General features: G+C 47.2%; 5 protein-coding genes across 5 annotated transcripts; 2 read left to right on the top strand and 3 right to left on the bottom strand.

Moving 5' to 3' along the window:
* Nucleotides 1-309: 309 nt before the first annotated feature.
* LHCA1 (chlorophyll a/b-binding protein, psi-associated, chloroplast precursor) lies at nucleotides 310-1,497 on the bottom strand. Its single transcript, XM_002507043.1, has 2 exons — nucleotides 1,255-1,497; nucleotides 310-937 (listed from the first exon to the last, which is right to left on the bottom strand). The coding sequence occupies exons 1-2, from the start codon at nucleotides 1,416-1,418 to the stop codon at nucleotides 418-420; spliced, it is 684 nt and encodes a 227-aa protein (XP_002507089.1). The 5' UTR covers nucleotides 1,419-1,497; the 3' UTR covers nucleotides 310-417.
* An 828-nt stretch (nucleotides 1,498-2,325) lies between these two features.
* RFC2 (replication factor c, subunit 2) lies at nucleotides 2,326-3,491 on the top strand (the record flags this gene model as incomplete). Its single annotated transcript, XM_002507437.1, has 1 exon — nucleotides 2,326-3,491. One exon carries the CDS (start codon nucleotides 2,326-2,328, stop codon nucleotides 3,328-3,330), a length of 1,005 nt encoding a protein of 334 aa, XP_002507483.1. The 3' UTR covers nucleotides 3,331-3,491.
* Nucleotides 3,492-3,559: 68 nt separating this feature from the next.
* On the bottom strand, nucleotides 3,560-4,330 carry PSP3 (prasinophyte-specific protein-3; the record flags this gene model as incomplete). Its single annotated transcript, XM_002507042.1, has 1 exon — nucleotides 3,560-4,330. The coding sequence occupies one exon, from the start codon at nucleotides 4,328-4,330 to the stop codon at nucleotides 3,560-3,562; it is 771 nt and encodes a 256-aa protein (XP_002507088.1).
* A 2,500-nt stretch (nucleotides 4,331-6,830) lies between these two features.
* COPG (coatomer protein gamma-subunit) lies at nucleotides 6,831-10,607 on the top strand (the record flags this gene model as incomplete). The annotated part of the gene is made up of 11 exons (XM_002507436.1): nucleotides 6,831-6,986; nucleotides 7,053-7,103; nucleotides 7,187-7,300; nucleotides 7,364-7,564; nucleotides 7,628-7,837; nucleotides 7,901-8,010; nucleotides 8,066-8,366; nucleotides 8,424-9,232; nucleotides 9,285-9,327; nucleotides 9,405-9,614; nucleotides 9,676-10,607. 11 exons carry the CDS (start codon nucleotides 6,831-6,833, stop codon nucleotides 10,162-10,164), a joined length of 2,694 nt encoding a protein of 897 aa, XP_002507482.1. The 3' UTR covers nucleotides 10,165-10,607.
* PAC1 (proteasome_alpha-4 subunit) lies at nucleotides 10,132-11,529 on the bottom strand. Its single transcript, XM_002507041.1, has 6 exons — nucleotides 11,364-11,529; nucleotides 11,168-11,269; nucleotides 10,991-11,100; nucleotides 10,787-10,930; nucleotides 10,654-10,718; nucleotides 10,132-10,555 (listed from the first exon to the last, which is right to left on the bottom strand). The coding sequence occupies exons 1-6, from the start codon at nucleotides 11,421-11,423 to the stop codon at nucleotides 10,290-10,292; spliced, it is 747 nt and encodes a 248-aa protein (XP_002507087.1). The 5' UTR covers nucleotides 11,424-11,529; the 3' UTR covers nucleotides 10,132-10,289.
* Between the last annotated feature and the right edge of the window lie 442 nt (nucleotides 11,530-11,971).

The raw sequence follows: 11,971 nt of genomic DNA, 5'->3' as shown, positions 1-11,971 counted from the left end.
ATTGGCATGCATATCTATGAATTTTTCTCTCCCAAAAGCTAGAGTGTCTTCACACGTTTTTAAGTTCGCCGAAAACGTCGTCAAATTCTTGTAGTTGGTACCCGCTCCCGCATATTGGAAAAACTTCACTCCCCAGAATGCTCAAGGGCTTGGAGTTTGAGTTTGCTAAAAAAGCCGAACCGTACGAAGGCATTTCTTTCGTTCGTATTTGACTAGTGTATATATGTACTCTGTTGGCTTGTCTATCTGCTGGTCCCCGCGAACCTTTCAAAACATCTACTCCGGCGCTGTGAGTTTTCGCATTAAGATGATGGACCAAAGATTTTCACTATGTTTAACAGCATAAATCTATTTCTCATTCGTTTCTATTGAGATCTCGCAGATCCGAGCAAACAAGGAGGGTCAAGAGACGCTCGGTTACAAGTAAGGAACTGCGGCGACGTTTGTGGCCGCGTTCACGTGCCAAGGATCGGCGAGATGGCGGGCGAGCGCTGCAACTGGGCCCTCCAAGTTGTTCGCCTGAGCTTCACCAATAATACCAGCGAAAGCCAGCATCGCCACGCGGCCGTTGGCGAGCTCCTTGCGCTTCAGCTTCTCAAAGTCTGCGCCCTTCGAAAAGCCAGCGGGATCAAAAGCCCCGCCGGGATACATTCGTTTGGAACGATCAGTTTCAGAGCCACGCTTGGACTCAACATAAGCCATGACGAAAACCTCAATTGCAGCTATTGCAGGTAAGGGAAAAGGAATGGTGTTTCCAAGGTAGGTCTGCTGCGATTGGACCGGAGCTTCAACCCAGTTGATGCCCGTTATAATCTCAGCGCCGGCCGCCCCGGAAACGCCGAGCATAGCCCAACGTGCGTGTATGAGCTCAGCCTCCTGGAAACGCGCGAGATTGTCAGGCTCCTTGCCAAGACCGAGAGGATCGAAGCCGTAGTCACTGTCAACGTGTGAAGGATTCGTTCAGGTAAGTCATGTTCGTAAGAAATGCATGTAATGTTGCGGAACACGCAGATGTGCGGTGCATCGTGGAGTTCTGTAGAGGAACATCATTAGAGTGCTGCAGTAATTATCCAGGCAAGTGCAGACAGCAGGGGTCGAACACACGATAAAAACAAGTGCCGGAGAACAGAAGGGGCTATGTCGTTCCACGATTTCGAAGGAGAAACATAGGGATCGCGCCATGCACTGCTACAATTTGTCCGCGCGGCACAAAAAGAGAGGTAGATGCAATCGAATGATGATCAAGAATCGCACCATGGCATGGATCCATCGAGGTAGGAAGGGGGAGCTGAGCCGGGCATCCAAGTGGCGCGCATAGATACTTTGCTGGTCCCATTAGTGGTCTGGGTTGCAAGTCTCCGCCCGGCGAAAAGCGAGGCGCGAGCGACGATTGGATTGTGCGAGATAAAGGTGGCCATTGCAATCAAAGAAGGGCGACGGGGTTTCAGCGTGTTGGGGACTGCTTAAATTAGTTGCAAGAAGTTGCAGCAGATCGGTCTCCTTGGTTCTGATTGGCTCCATTGGATTCGACTGCACCCTCGAAGCGTGGCATTGGTTATTACCATGTTCAATCTTTTTTTTTAACGGGGAATAGGTTGCTGCTGCTTGCTAGGTTATTAGTTCAACTGTTTCAAAAATATCACCTTCCTTCGCTTCGTATTTAGTTTCGTACGAAGATTTTCTGAATTTCAAGCAGCGCAGGTCCGACAATAATATTTTGTCATATCTTAAAATAAATAATATCGCTCATATATACATGTTCTTACGCACGCAAATATTCAAGCAGCTTCTTATTATTCTTATTATTACATACCTTCGTACGTACGTATCCATACGGTAATTTTTTTATTCCTTACTTCCTTGCTTGACTGTGTCACCGATAGATGTGTATGTCACGCCTGCTGGTTGAAATTTCAGTATACGAAGGTAAAATGCAGTTTCTCAGCTTGCTAAAATACCTTTTTATCCATACTCCATACATAAATAATAAATAGAGGGCAATAAATAGCTATAGGTTGAGTTTAGATATATGTACGGACGGACGGACGCGACGGAGTACGAAGGTAACACCCCCTCGCTCGGTGCGAAGGTATCCATACCTTCGTAACTTTCAAAAAAAAAACCGGTTGGATCTTTCTTGGACATCGTTTCTAGGCCACTCGCTCCTTAACGCACAGGCGAGGTAGACGAGGCGCCCCATTTTGCAGGCGGAAAACAGAGGACATCGCAGTTTCTACGCACACCAACTTTCACACCTGACCGCCTTGATCGAGCCCGCTGCCCCCGGAATAGGCGAGGCTGCTTTTAAAATAGCAGAGCGAAAACATGAACGGTGCCCAGGCCGTTGCTTCGTTGCCTTGGGTGGAGAAATACCGCCCAACCAAGATCGACGACATCGTCGGGAACAAGGATGCAGTTGATCGTCTTACCGCTATAGCTTCTACCGGCAATATGCCCAACCTCATCTTCACCGGTCCACCCGGCATCGGAAAGACAACGTCCGTCCTCTGCCTCGCGCACACGCTTCTGGGCCCTTCATACAAGGACGCGGTCCTCGAGCTGAACGCATCCGACGACCGTGGTATCGACGCGGTGCGCAATAAGATAAAAATGTTCGCTCAGAAGAAGGTTACCCTCCCTCCCGGCCGACATAAGATTATCCTGCTCGACGAGGCTGACTCCATGACAAGTGCTGCGCAGCAGGCGTTGCGAAGGACCATGGAGCTCTATTCGTCTACCACTCGCTTCGCACTTGCGTGCAATGCCTCCGAAAAGATTATCGAACCTATCCAATCGCGCTGTGCGATCGTTCGATTTACTCGTCTCAGTGATCAAGAGGTGCTTGAGCGGATTGTCAAGGTGGTCGAAAGGGAAGAGGTTCCGTATGTCCCTGACGGCCTGGAGGCTGTCGTCTTCACTGCAGACGGTGACATGCGCCAAGCACTAAATAACGTTCAGGCCACGCACTCGGGGTTTGGCTTTGTGAACCAAGAAAATGTTTTCAAGGTGTGCGATCAGCCGCATCCCCAGATCGTTGTCGACTGTGTCGCGTGTTGCCTCAGGGGTGATGTCGACCACGCTCACGACAAGATGAAGTCCTTGCATGACGCCGGATTCAGCGCCGCAGACGTCATTGGCACCGTGTACAGGGTTGTAAAGAACTTTGACGCGGAGAGTATGCCTGAATTTGTCAAGCTCGAAATGATCCGCGAGGTGGGCTTCACGCACATGAGGATAGGAGACGGCGTAAACTCTCTGCTTCAGCTGGGGGGCATGTGTGCAAAGATGTGCCAAGTGGTGGAGCGCGCCAAGACTGGAGTGATGCGCTGAGGAAGCTTGCCTTAATAAGAAGCGCGGCGATAATATATGCGATTTATCGTGCGATCGTTGATGACCTTATTGTGGCCAACCCAAGCCTCCGTTTAGAGAACAGGGAGGAAAACATTTTCGCGTTCCGTAGGTATGATTGAGAACAACTACGAGACTCAAGCAAAAACACGCGAGGACACCCAAACAAAAGCGCCCCAACGCGGAGACGGTCTTCTGGAAGGATGCGCCCTCACATCAGCTTCATCTCTTCGCGCCTGCTTGCCTCGTATGTCCTCGTCAGGTTCAGGTGTGCCTTCATCCCCTCGAATTCCACCTTGGCCTGGTTGGCCCTCCGCCTTGCCTCCACCATCTTTTGGACGTGCTCCCTATACTCAGGCGCGGCAAAAGCTTTGGTCTCGCCCGAGCTCTTGGTGTCCCCGTCATTCATATAGTGAAGTGTTATCGATGCCAATACGCACTTCTTGGATTCCTCCAGAAGCTCGGCCTCAGCGTGTAGATCTGCCCATCTAGAGCCAAGGTGCTGCATCTGATGGTACAACGCGTCGATATCGTCAGGTAGCGCACTCTTCGGGGCGTGCGAATGTCCTAGTGGCACACCTCCAATACGATCAAAAGATGACGACTGCTGTCTGGCGCTATAACCACTGTCACTGCGCTTTGGATGTTGCTGCTTCTGCTGCTGCTGCTCCTGGTGTTGCATGATTCCGGAGCCCTGCCGTGTGAAGCTCGGTCCCGCGCCGTTCGTGGGCGACTTCTGCGCAGCTGCGTTGCTATTGTATCCGCGGATCTGCGGAGCCGCGAGATTTCGCGAGATACTTTCGTTTCCATCGACCTGATCATGGTTGGACGATGCCGAGGACGATGAGAAGGAGGAACCGCCGCTGCTGTTGTTTACCGCGCGATTCCCCAGTTCGGGGCGGGTGATTATCGCGGAAGGATGGAAACAGCAGTCTCTCAGCGCGACAGAGGCGCGGCGTCGGGTGTGTAACAGGCTGTTCATCATGGGTTTAGTTGAACACGATGTGATTACGACCGACATGTGTTGTTAGTGCGCGACCGCAGACGCCGCGTCCCGGTTGAAAAGACTTTGCAACTGCAATTTATCTTCGGTTGGTGACTTTATTAAAAGTCACCACTTAAAATATTGTTCACTGGCTGGTCACGCAATCACATTGAATAATCTTACCACGAACATCCCATGCATCCACCCAATCAAGCATTTTTTTCGACCTTTATTTGTATTGTAACCCTTACATTTTATTCGTCTTCTGATTGGTCGAGAGCTGACTAACAAAAATGTGCGACGCCTTCCGTGTCCTTTCGACGGCAACTGTTCTGCGGGACGTCCTTATCGTTGCGCTTGTCGTGCACTTAGTCGTCGTCCTCTCACATACGCCACTTGTGAACGATGAATCGACGCCAAGGCGTCTTCTGATAAGGCGGTGGAAGACATCGAGTTGACCGATGCATCGATGAAAATTCAGATTCAAACCATGCGAAAGGAGCCCTTCTAGCTAGTCCGTCTTTCACCGAAGCACATCGATTAAAACTCGAGACACGTCCCAAACCAGTCTCCCGCGAACCAAACATACCTGTTCAGCCAGTCACTAGATATAGGGTGGCACCGTGCACGGATAAAATACTGACTAATTAAGCACCGTGCACGGATAAAATACTCTACTGACTAATTTTTATATATACCTTCGTATTCTGGATTTCAGGCAGCTGTGAACAAAAATTTCGGGAGCAACCGGGCGGACAAATCTGAAAATTTTCCCCTCGGGGGTGATCGGGTAGCGTTTGAAAGGGAGTTGAAAGGAAATTTCGCCTCGCGGGGTCCTTCGCTTCGTCGCGGAGCGCACCAGAAACCTCACACTCGCTCGCGCGGCAGCGGAGGAGTGCGGGCGAGGGTCGAGAGCGAGGGTACGCTCTGCGCTCCTCGCGCTCGTTCGGCTTTGCTCCCTCGGAACCGCGCTCGTCATGCCGTACGGCGCCGCGCGGTTGAAGGGGAAAATAGCGTTTTGAAAGTGAAAATCGATCAAACCGAAAATTTTCGGATAACTCGTCATTCTTAGTTAATCCTCCCATACGGTATTCGGCAGCCGATCTTACACGACCCAAACTCCCAAAATGTAACAATCACCTGGTATCGTTTATCAAGGTCGAAGGTCTATTCGTTCCATACATTGTCGACATTTTTGACATCATTAAATCAAGAACGATGGTCTAGCGCTACATATAGTTGTCCACATTTTCTACACCGTTAAATCAAGAACGACGGTCTATTCGTTTCATACATTGTCGACATTTTTGATTTTTTAGCTCCAGAATCTTGAGTCAGTGTCCCATATAGTTGTCACACGATGTTTACTCATATAAACGTGTATTTAAATAGGGTTTGATATTTACATTTACATATTTAAACGTATAGACCATATTCCCTATATCGTTGACTTTCGGTCGGCAGTAGGGTTACCATACGATCACCGGTCGGTTGCAAATACAGACACGCGCTTCGAGCCAAAAAACAGGGTCGCGGGTGTTTTTTTTCCCTATGGCGCCTAGTCAGGCCCAGTCAGGACGGCGAGCGCGCTGAGCGGCTCACTAATACGCTGTTCGGCGCCAAAGATGGAGGACGGCATCGTCAGGAGCGCGCCTTGGTGTTGACGAGTTTGCGTTGTCAGATACGATGTTGCGCCTCAGCTACGACAATATCATGGTTTTACGAGTTAATAGATCGTCAACTCGCCAGTGAAACCGTAGCTCAGGCGCAACGTCGTATCGTGCGACGCAAACTCGTCAACGTCGATGTGCGCTTCCGATGATGATGCCCTCCATCTTTGGCGCCGAACAGCGTATTAGTGAGCCGCTCAGCGCGCTCGCCGTCCTGACTGGGCCTGACTAGGCGCCATAGGGAAAAAAAACACCCGCGACCCTTTTTGGTCAACGTTCAACGAGTCAACGAAATCAACGAGTCAACGATATAGGGAATATGGTCTATTTCAAGCCTTACTTATTATTAATACGAACGATGCTAAACTATCTACGTATACGACAGTAATATCATGTGTGTATATATAATATACGTATACGCGCATGCCTCATCGGCTAGCCGACCACCCACAGGACGAACGATTCACACCTCACCGTCACTCGCACTCACGAACGGTTCGGCCTTTGGAGAATTATTATTATTATTACGCGCCTTCATTATATTCGTTCGCTTTATTTCGGTAAATAATTATATATGATTATTTAATATTACATTATTTAATATTATTACCTTCGAATATATGGATACGTAATAATAATATCATACTGTAATAAAATAACAGAGTAAAAATACCTTCGTTCGGTGATAAGTAAGCCTTCGTAATAGGAGGTGTTCAACAGTTATGCGTGGCCTGCTGCGTTCGGCTTCCTTTGTGCGATTTTTCACAGCATCGTTCTTCCTCTGATCAGAAACTCGCGCGCTCGCCTTTCACATCACTTTCACAAAAATGGCCGATGGTCATGCCGAGTCAAGCAAGAAGCGAGATGAGGAATCAGAAGAGGGTCTTGACTTTTCCCCTTTCTGGGGCATCGAAAAAGGCGCCGTTCTACAAGAAGCGCGGTGCTTCAACGAGTCTCAACTCGACGCGCGGCGTTGCCAGCAAGTCGGTTTGCCTTAAACCTATATTTTTCCCCATTTTTGCCGAGTTGCTCACCACCTTTCCTTTCAGGTGATCACAAAGTTACTTTACCTCAGTAACCAGGGCGACTCGTTCACGAAGGTATTTTTGCACAGTTCTTCTATTCCTTCTAGTGAACGCCCAGGTAATCCAAATCACCTGGTATTTGCGTGTTTCGCATGTAGGTGGAAGCTACGGAGGTTTTCTTTTCTGTCACAAAGCTTTTCCAGTCAAGCGACAGCAATCTAAGACGGATGGTTTACTTGATCATAAAAGAGATCTGTCCTTCTGCTGATGAGGTTGGAATAGTTTCGTTGGTTTGTTGACAAGTCCGCCCATCCTCACCGAGCGTTTGTCTGCAGGTCATTATCGTCACCTCGTCACTGATGAAGGATATGAACAGCAAAATTGACCTTTATCGCTCAAATGCGATCAGAGTTTTGTGTAATATCACGGACGCTGGCCTGCTGGGCCAAATTGAAAGATATCTGAAGCAAGCAGTCGTTGACAAGAATGCTACTGTATCTTCCGCTGCACTGGTCTCCGGGCACCACCTACTGCAGGTTAACTGGCATTCTTTTGTTTTTCTCTAATCAACTTCGGATGTATGACGGTATTCGTTCAAGGTGAACTCCGAGATAGTTAAACGCTGGAGTAGCGAGGTTCAAGAAGCATTGAGTTCAAAAAACCCTTTGGTCCAATATCATGCACTCGGACTTTTGCATCGAATCAAACAGAATGATCGACTAGCTGTCAGTAAACTCGTCACGCAGCTGTCGAGGAGTCCTTTGCGCTCCTCTCTGGCCCAGTGTTTGGTAATACGATACGTTGCACAGGTGAAGATTTTTTCCGAAGTACCATTTCGTTGCTGAATGTTAAGATTTCATGTTTTCTCAAAGGTCATTAAAGACACAAAGGTGGATGAGGTGACTGGCGAAAGACCATTTTTTGACTTTCTTGAGAGCTGCCTCAGGCACAAGTCTGAAACGGTCATATTTGAGGCAGCAAGGTTAGATCTGGTCAGCTCACAGCCGTTCTCAAAAACTGAAAATACTCCCTCGAAGGGTCATAATTGAATTGAACGAGGTCACAACGCGGGAACTGCAGCCCGCCGTTACAGTCCTTCAGCTTTTCTTGTCTTCCTCTAAACCCATTCTTCGGTTTGCCGCTATCCGTGCGTTGAATAAAGTCGCGATGAACAACCCGTCCTCAATGACAAATTGTAACATCGACATGGAAAGCATGATTTCTGATCAAAATCGATCAATCGCGACATTGGCAATCACTACACTTCTTAAAACTGGAAAAGAATCGTCCATCGATCGCTTGATGAAGCAGATATCCACGTTCATGACCGATATTCAGGTAAAATATCACAAGCTCCAAAATGAAGGCGTCATCTTCAGAACATTTTTATTTTAGGACGAGTTTAAAGTTGTTGTCGTCGAGGCTATCCAGGAGCTTTGCTTGAAATTTCCACATAAGCATCGTATTCTCATGAATTTTCTCTCTAATGTTTTGAGAGAAGAAGGTGGATTTGAATACAAGAAAACAATCGTGGACTGTATTCTCTGCCTGGTCAAAAGCATCCCAGATGCAACAGAAGCGGGGCTCACTCACTTGAGCGAATTCATCGAGGACTGCGAATTCACCTATCTTTCATCTCAAGTACTTCACCTTCTCGGCGAGCTCGGTCCATCTACAGCAGATCCAGGCAAGTACATACGCTACATTTACAATCGTGTCATTCTGGAAAATGCGACAATTCGAGCCTCGGCAGTCTGTGCGCTGGCAAATTTTGGTTCCTGCTCAGTTGCCCTACGGGCTCGAGTCTTAACGCTTCTTCAACGTTGTCTGTATGATAATGACGACGAGGTTCGGGACCGTGCTGCGTTTTTCTTGTCTGTGTTGCGGACAATTCCGGAAACGGACTCCGAATGCGTGGAAGATCCGTTGATATATCCATTGGCGCCTTTGGAGGCATCACTTCGACAGTATCTAGAAAATACTGGCGATTCCGCATTTGATTTGGCGGTAATTAATCAGATCCACAACAATATCGCTTCACATCCAGACATGCATGCAAGTGCTTTTGACTGCTCGTCGATGAATATATCCTCGACAAAGAACGATCTTCGAGAATCCGAAAACATCATCACAAGCAGAGGCGAATTCATGAGCTATGGTCCCATCTTCAAGGTGAGCAGTTATTCTTCCTCAGTAGTCAATAGGCAAGAACTCCACAACTGAGCTATTGTGTATCTCGGTCTGGTACTCGCAGAGTTGTCACGCTGTGGACCTCACTGAAGCTGAGACGGAGTACAAGGTAAGCTTTCGGCACTTCACGCAAAGTCAAAGTATGATCAAAACGTATTCAACGCCGAGCTTGTTAAAATTTTGTAGGTCACCTGCACAAAACATATTTTCAAGGAGCATATTGTTTTTCATTTCATGTGCAGTAACACAATAGAGGATCAAATCCTTGAAAATGTATCTGTTGTGACGGATCCAATCGAAGGAATCGAAGTGTTTGCCAAAGTGTCGACTATTCCCCTGGGCACCATGCCCCTTGGACAGTTTGGTTCCACATTTGTCTCATACAAACGAGCGCAGGTAGGGACAAAGGTCATCATGCACAAAACCTTATGATGATATAAAAAATTTGATCACGCAGGGATTGCATCCAGTTGCAAAGATGGCGTGCACATTGAAGTTCACCTCGAAGGAAATTGACCCAAGTAGTGGAGAACCTGAAAGTGAAGGATATGAAGATGAGTACACTTTGGAAGATATTGATGTCACTGTGACTGATTTTTTAACGGGGAATCCGTTGTCTGCGTTCCGCAAGGTGTGGGACACTCTTCCAATCGAAAACGAAAAGGTGGGTGACTACAGCCTTGGCACTCGCGACAGCCTTGGAGAGGCTTTGGAAGCTGTTGTGGGCATTCTCGGGATGGCTGCTTGCGAAGGTTCGGAGGTGATAGCGCCTCATGCGAGATCTCATACAACTCTTCTATCTGGATTCTTTGTTGGCGGTCATTCTGTTTTGGTTCAATTGAATCTGGGGATGGGACCGTCGAACTCTGTCGCTATGAAGCTAATCGTTCGGGCTGAGAAACCCTACATAGCTGATATGATTCACACCCTCGTTTCAGAAGCATAGAAAATAAGAAATCTACACAACCTCTGAGAAGAACCCGTTTTATCACATAGTTTGCTACCGTGAAATATAATGGTAACTATCCTCGATAATGTTCGCGACGTGTGTGCATGTTCGTGAAGATTGATTTACTTTATCGAACTCTTATTCGCCTCGTCACATAGATTCACCAGTTCATTGGGTAACAACATATGGAAATTTACCGTGCGGTCTTCATTATTGGAAAAAGAAATCTCGCACATCTCAACTTTTTCTGGCAACAGCGTGGTACTGTCCATCGTTTGCTTAAGAACTTTGACTGCCAATTTCTTTGCATCTAGGATACTCATATGTTCAGTATAGTCAGCTTTAAGAATGGAATGCGCAGCTTGACTGTTTGCACCAATTGCTGTGGCCGTAAAGTAAGTGACAAAAATAAACAATTAAATTTACATCAGCACTTTTCTTGCGCGTGTCAAACAATTCAACACAGCCAAGAATACTGTCACCCTGCTGTCCAGCCCGCATAGTTGCCAGAAGGGTCGCTTTGATAAAGTTGAAAGCCGCAATCCTTATCCCTGCGAGGAAAGTAAGTAACGGCATGAAACTCACCCAGGGTGTGGTGGCAACTTTATTTAGATCGTACCAACCCGCGAAAAGGAAGGAAACCCCGAACGGGCGAAGACCACCGAACTGTGTATAACCTTGTTTTTGATCACATAAACTGTGGACCAATTGCTCCACAGGAACCTGTTCTGAGTAACTCAGCGCATGTCGCTGAGCAAAAATTCTGCGAATTCCGAGTTGAGATTTATAATATTGAAATGGGCTTCGGCAACCGTGGTCTCACCTTGCAGAGTTCATAAGAAGGTTTGCATCTGAATTGACGCCAGCAACTGCGACTGCTATGTGGTCATCTAGTTTGTGCATTTTTTCGGACGCCGTTCCTATTTCTAGAAGCTACGAAAGTTCGTGTCTTTGAATTGGAAACGGGGTCGTGTGCAGGAAGAGGTACCACCGTACGCACCTTGGAGAGAATTTTCTTCTCTGCGGCCAAAACAACGCCGAAGTTGGTCCGGATCCCAACCGCAGCACCCGCGTGGCTAATTGCCTCCATGGCGTACTCGACCTTTATTCGGGGTACGCACGACGAGACCGCCCAAAAGGAGTCAACTGGAGTATGCCGGAACAAAGGAAAACACTCGGACGATCACGAGCCCCACTTGGTAAAGTCGACCTTCAGGACTGAAAGTTGTCGTGTGCGAATCGTATCTTCGAGCCATTCGCAGCTTTTTAACAAGTCCTTAAACGCTATGCGACGATTGTTTTCCACAGTATCAGTCGTGAATGGGTGACCGACGGAGGACGACGGAGGACGGATTGACTCTGCTCTCTTTGTATTTTCTGTGCGGTTGTTCGATGTTTTTGTTCTGATAGATTATTGAACACTTGCCCAGGACTCACTTATTATTAACCGGGCATGTATTTATTTATTTTCTGAATAATATGGTGTTTCGTTCGTTCGTACGTATTCTATATACCGTTAGATTCTCAATATAAAATCCCACCACCTACCGTTCAAATCTTCATCATATATATGTATATACCTTCGTACATGTATGTATGCATATCCATACTTATTATTAATAAATAGACCATATTCCCTAAATCGTTGACTCGTTGATTTCGTTGACTCGTTGACTTTATTTTGACTAAAATTGGGTCGCGAGTGATTATCATATATAAATAACTTATTATTATGTCTAAAAGTTATGGCATATCTATCTATCTATGATAATATATAAATATCATAACGAACATATCATACCTT

This window comes from Micromonas commoda, chromosome 1, assembly GCF_000090985.2.
Source record: "Micromonas commoda chromosome 1, complete sequence".
In the NCBI taxonomy this organism is placed as follows: Eukaryota; Viridiplantae; Chlorophyta; class Mamiellophyceae; order Mamiellales; family Mamiellaceae; genus Micromonas; species Micromonas commoda.
Note: the sequence above shows the minus strand (reverse complement) of the source record. Positions and strands in the feature narration are given on the sequence as shown.

Excerpts from the sequence above, each read along its gene's own strand:
- LHCA1 (XM_002507043.1), bottom strand. The coding sequence starts at position 1,418 with ATGGCCACCTTTATCTCGCACAATCCAATCGTCGCTCGCGCCTCGCTT. Across the intron at positions 938-1,254 it reads CTCGATGGATCCATGCCATG|TGACTACGGCTTCGATCCTC; the intron begins GTGCGATTCTTG and ends ACACGTTGACAG.
- PAC1 (XM_002507041.1), bottom strand. The coding sequence starts at position 11,423 with ATGGCTCGAAGATACGATTCGCACACGACAACTTTCAGTCCTGAAGGT. Across the intron at positions 11,270-11,363 it reads CTGAAGGTCGACTTTACCAA|GTCGAGTACGCCATGGAGGC; the intron begins GTGGGGCTCGTG and ends CCCCGAATAAAG. Across the intron at positions 10,931-10,990 it reads CTTCTTATGAACTCTGCAAG|AATTTTTGCTCAGCGACATG; the intron begins GTGAGACCACGG and ends CGGAATTCGCAG.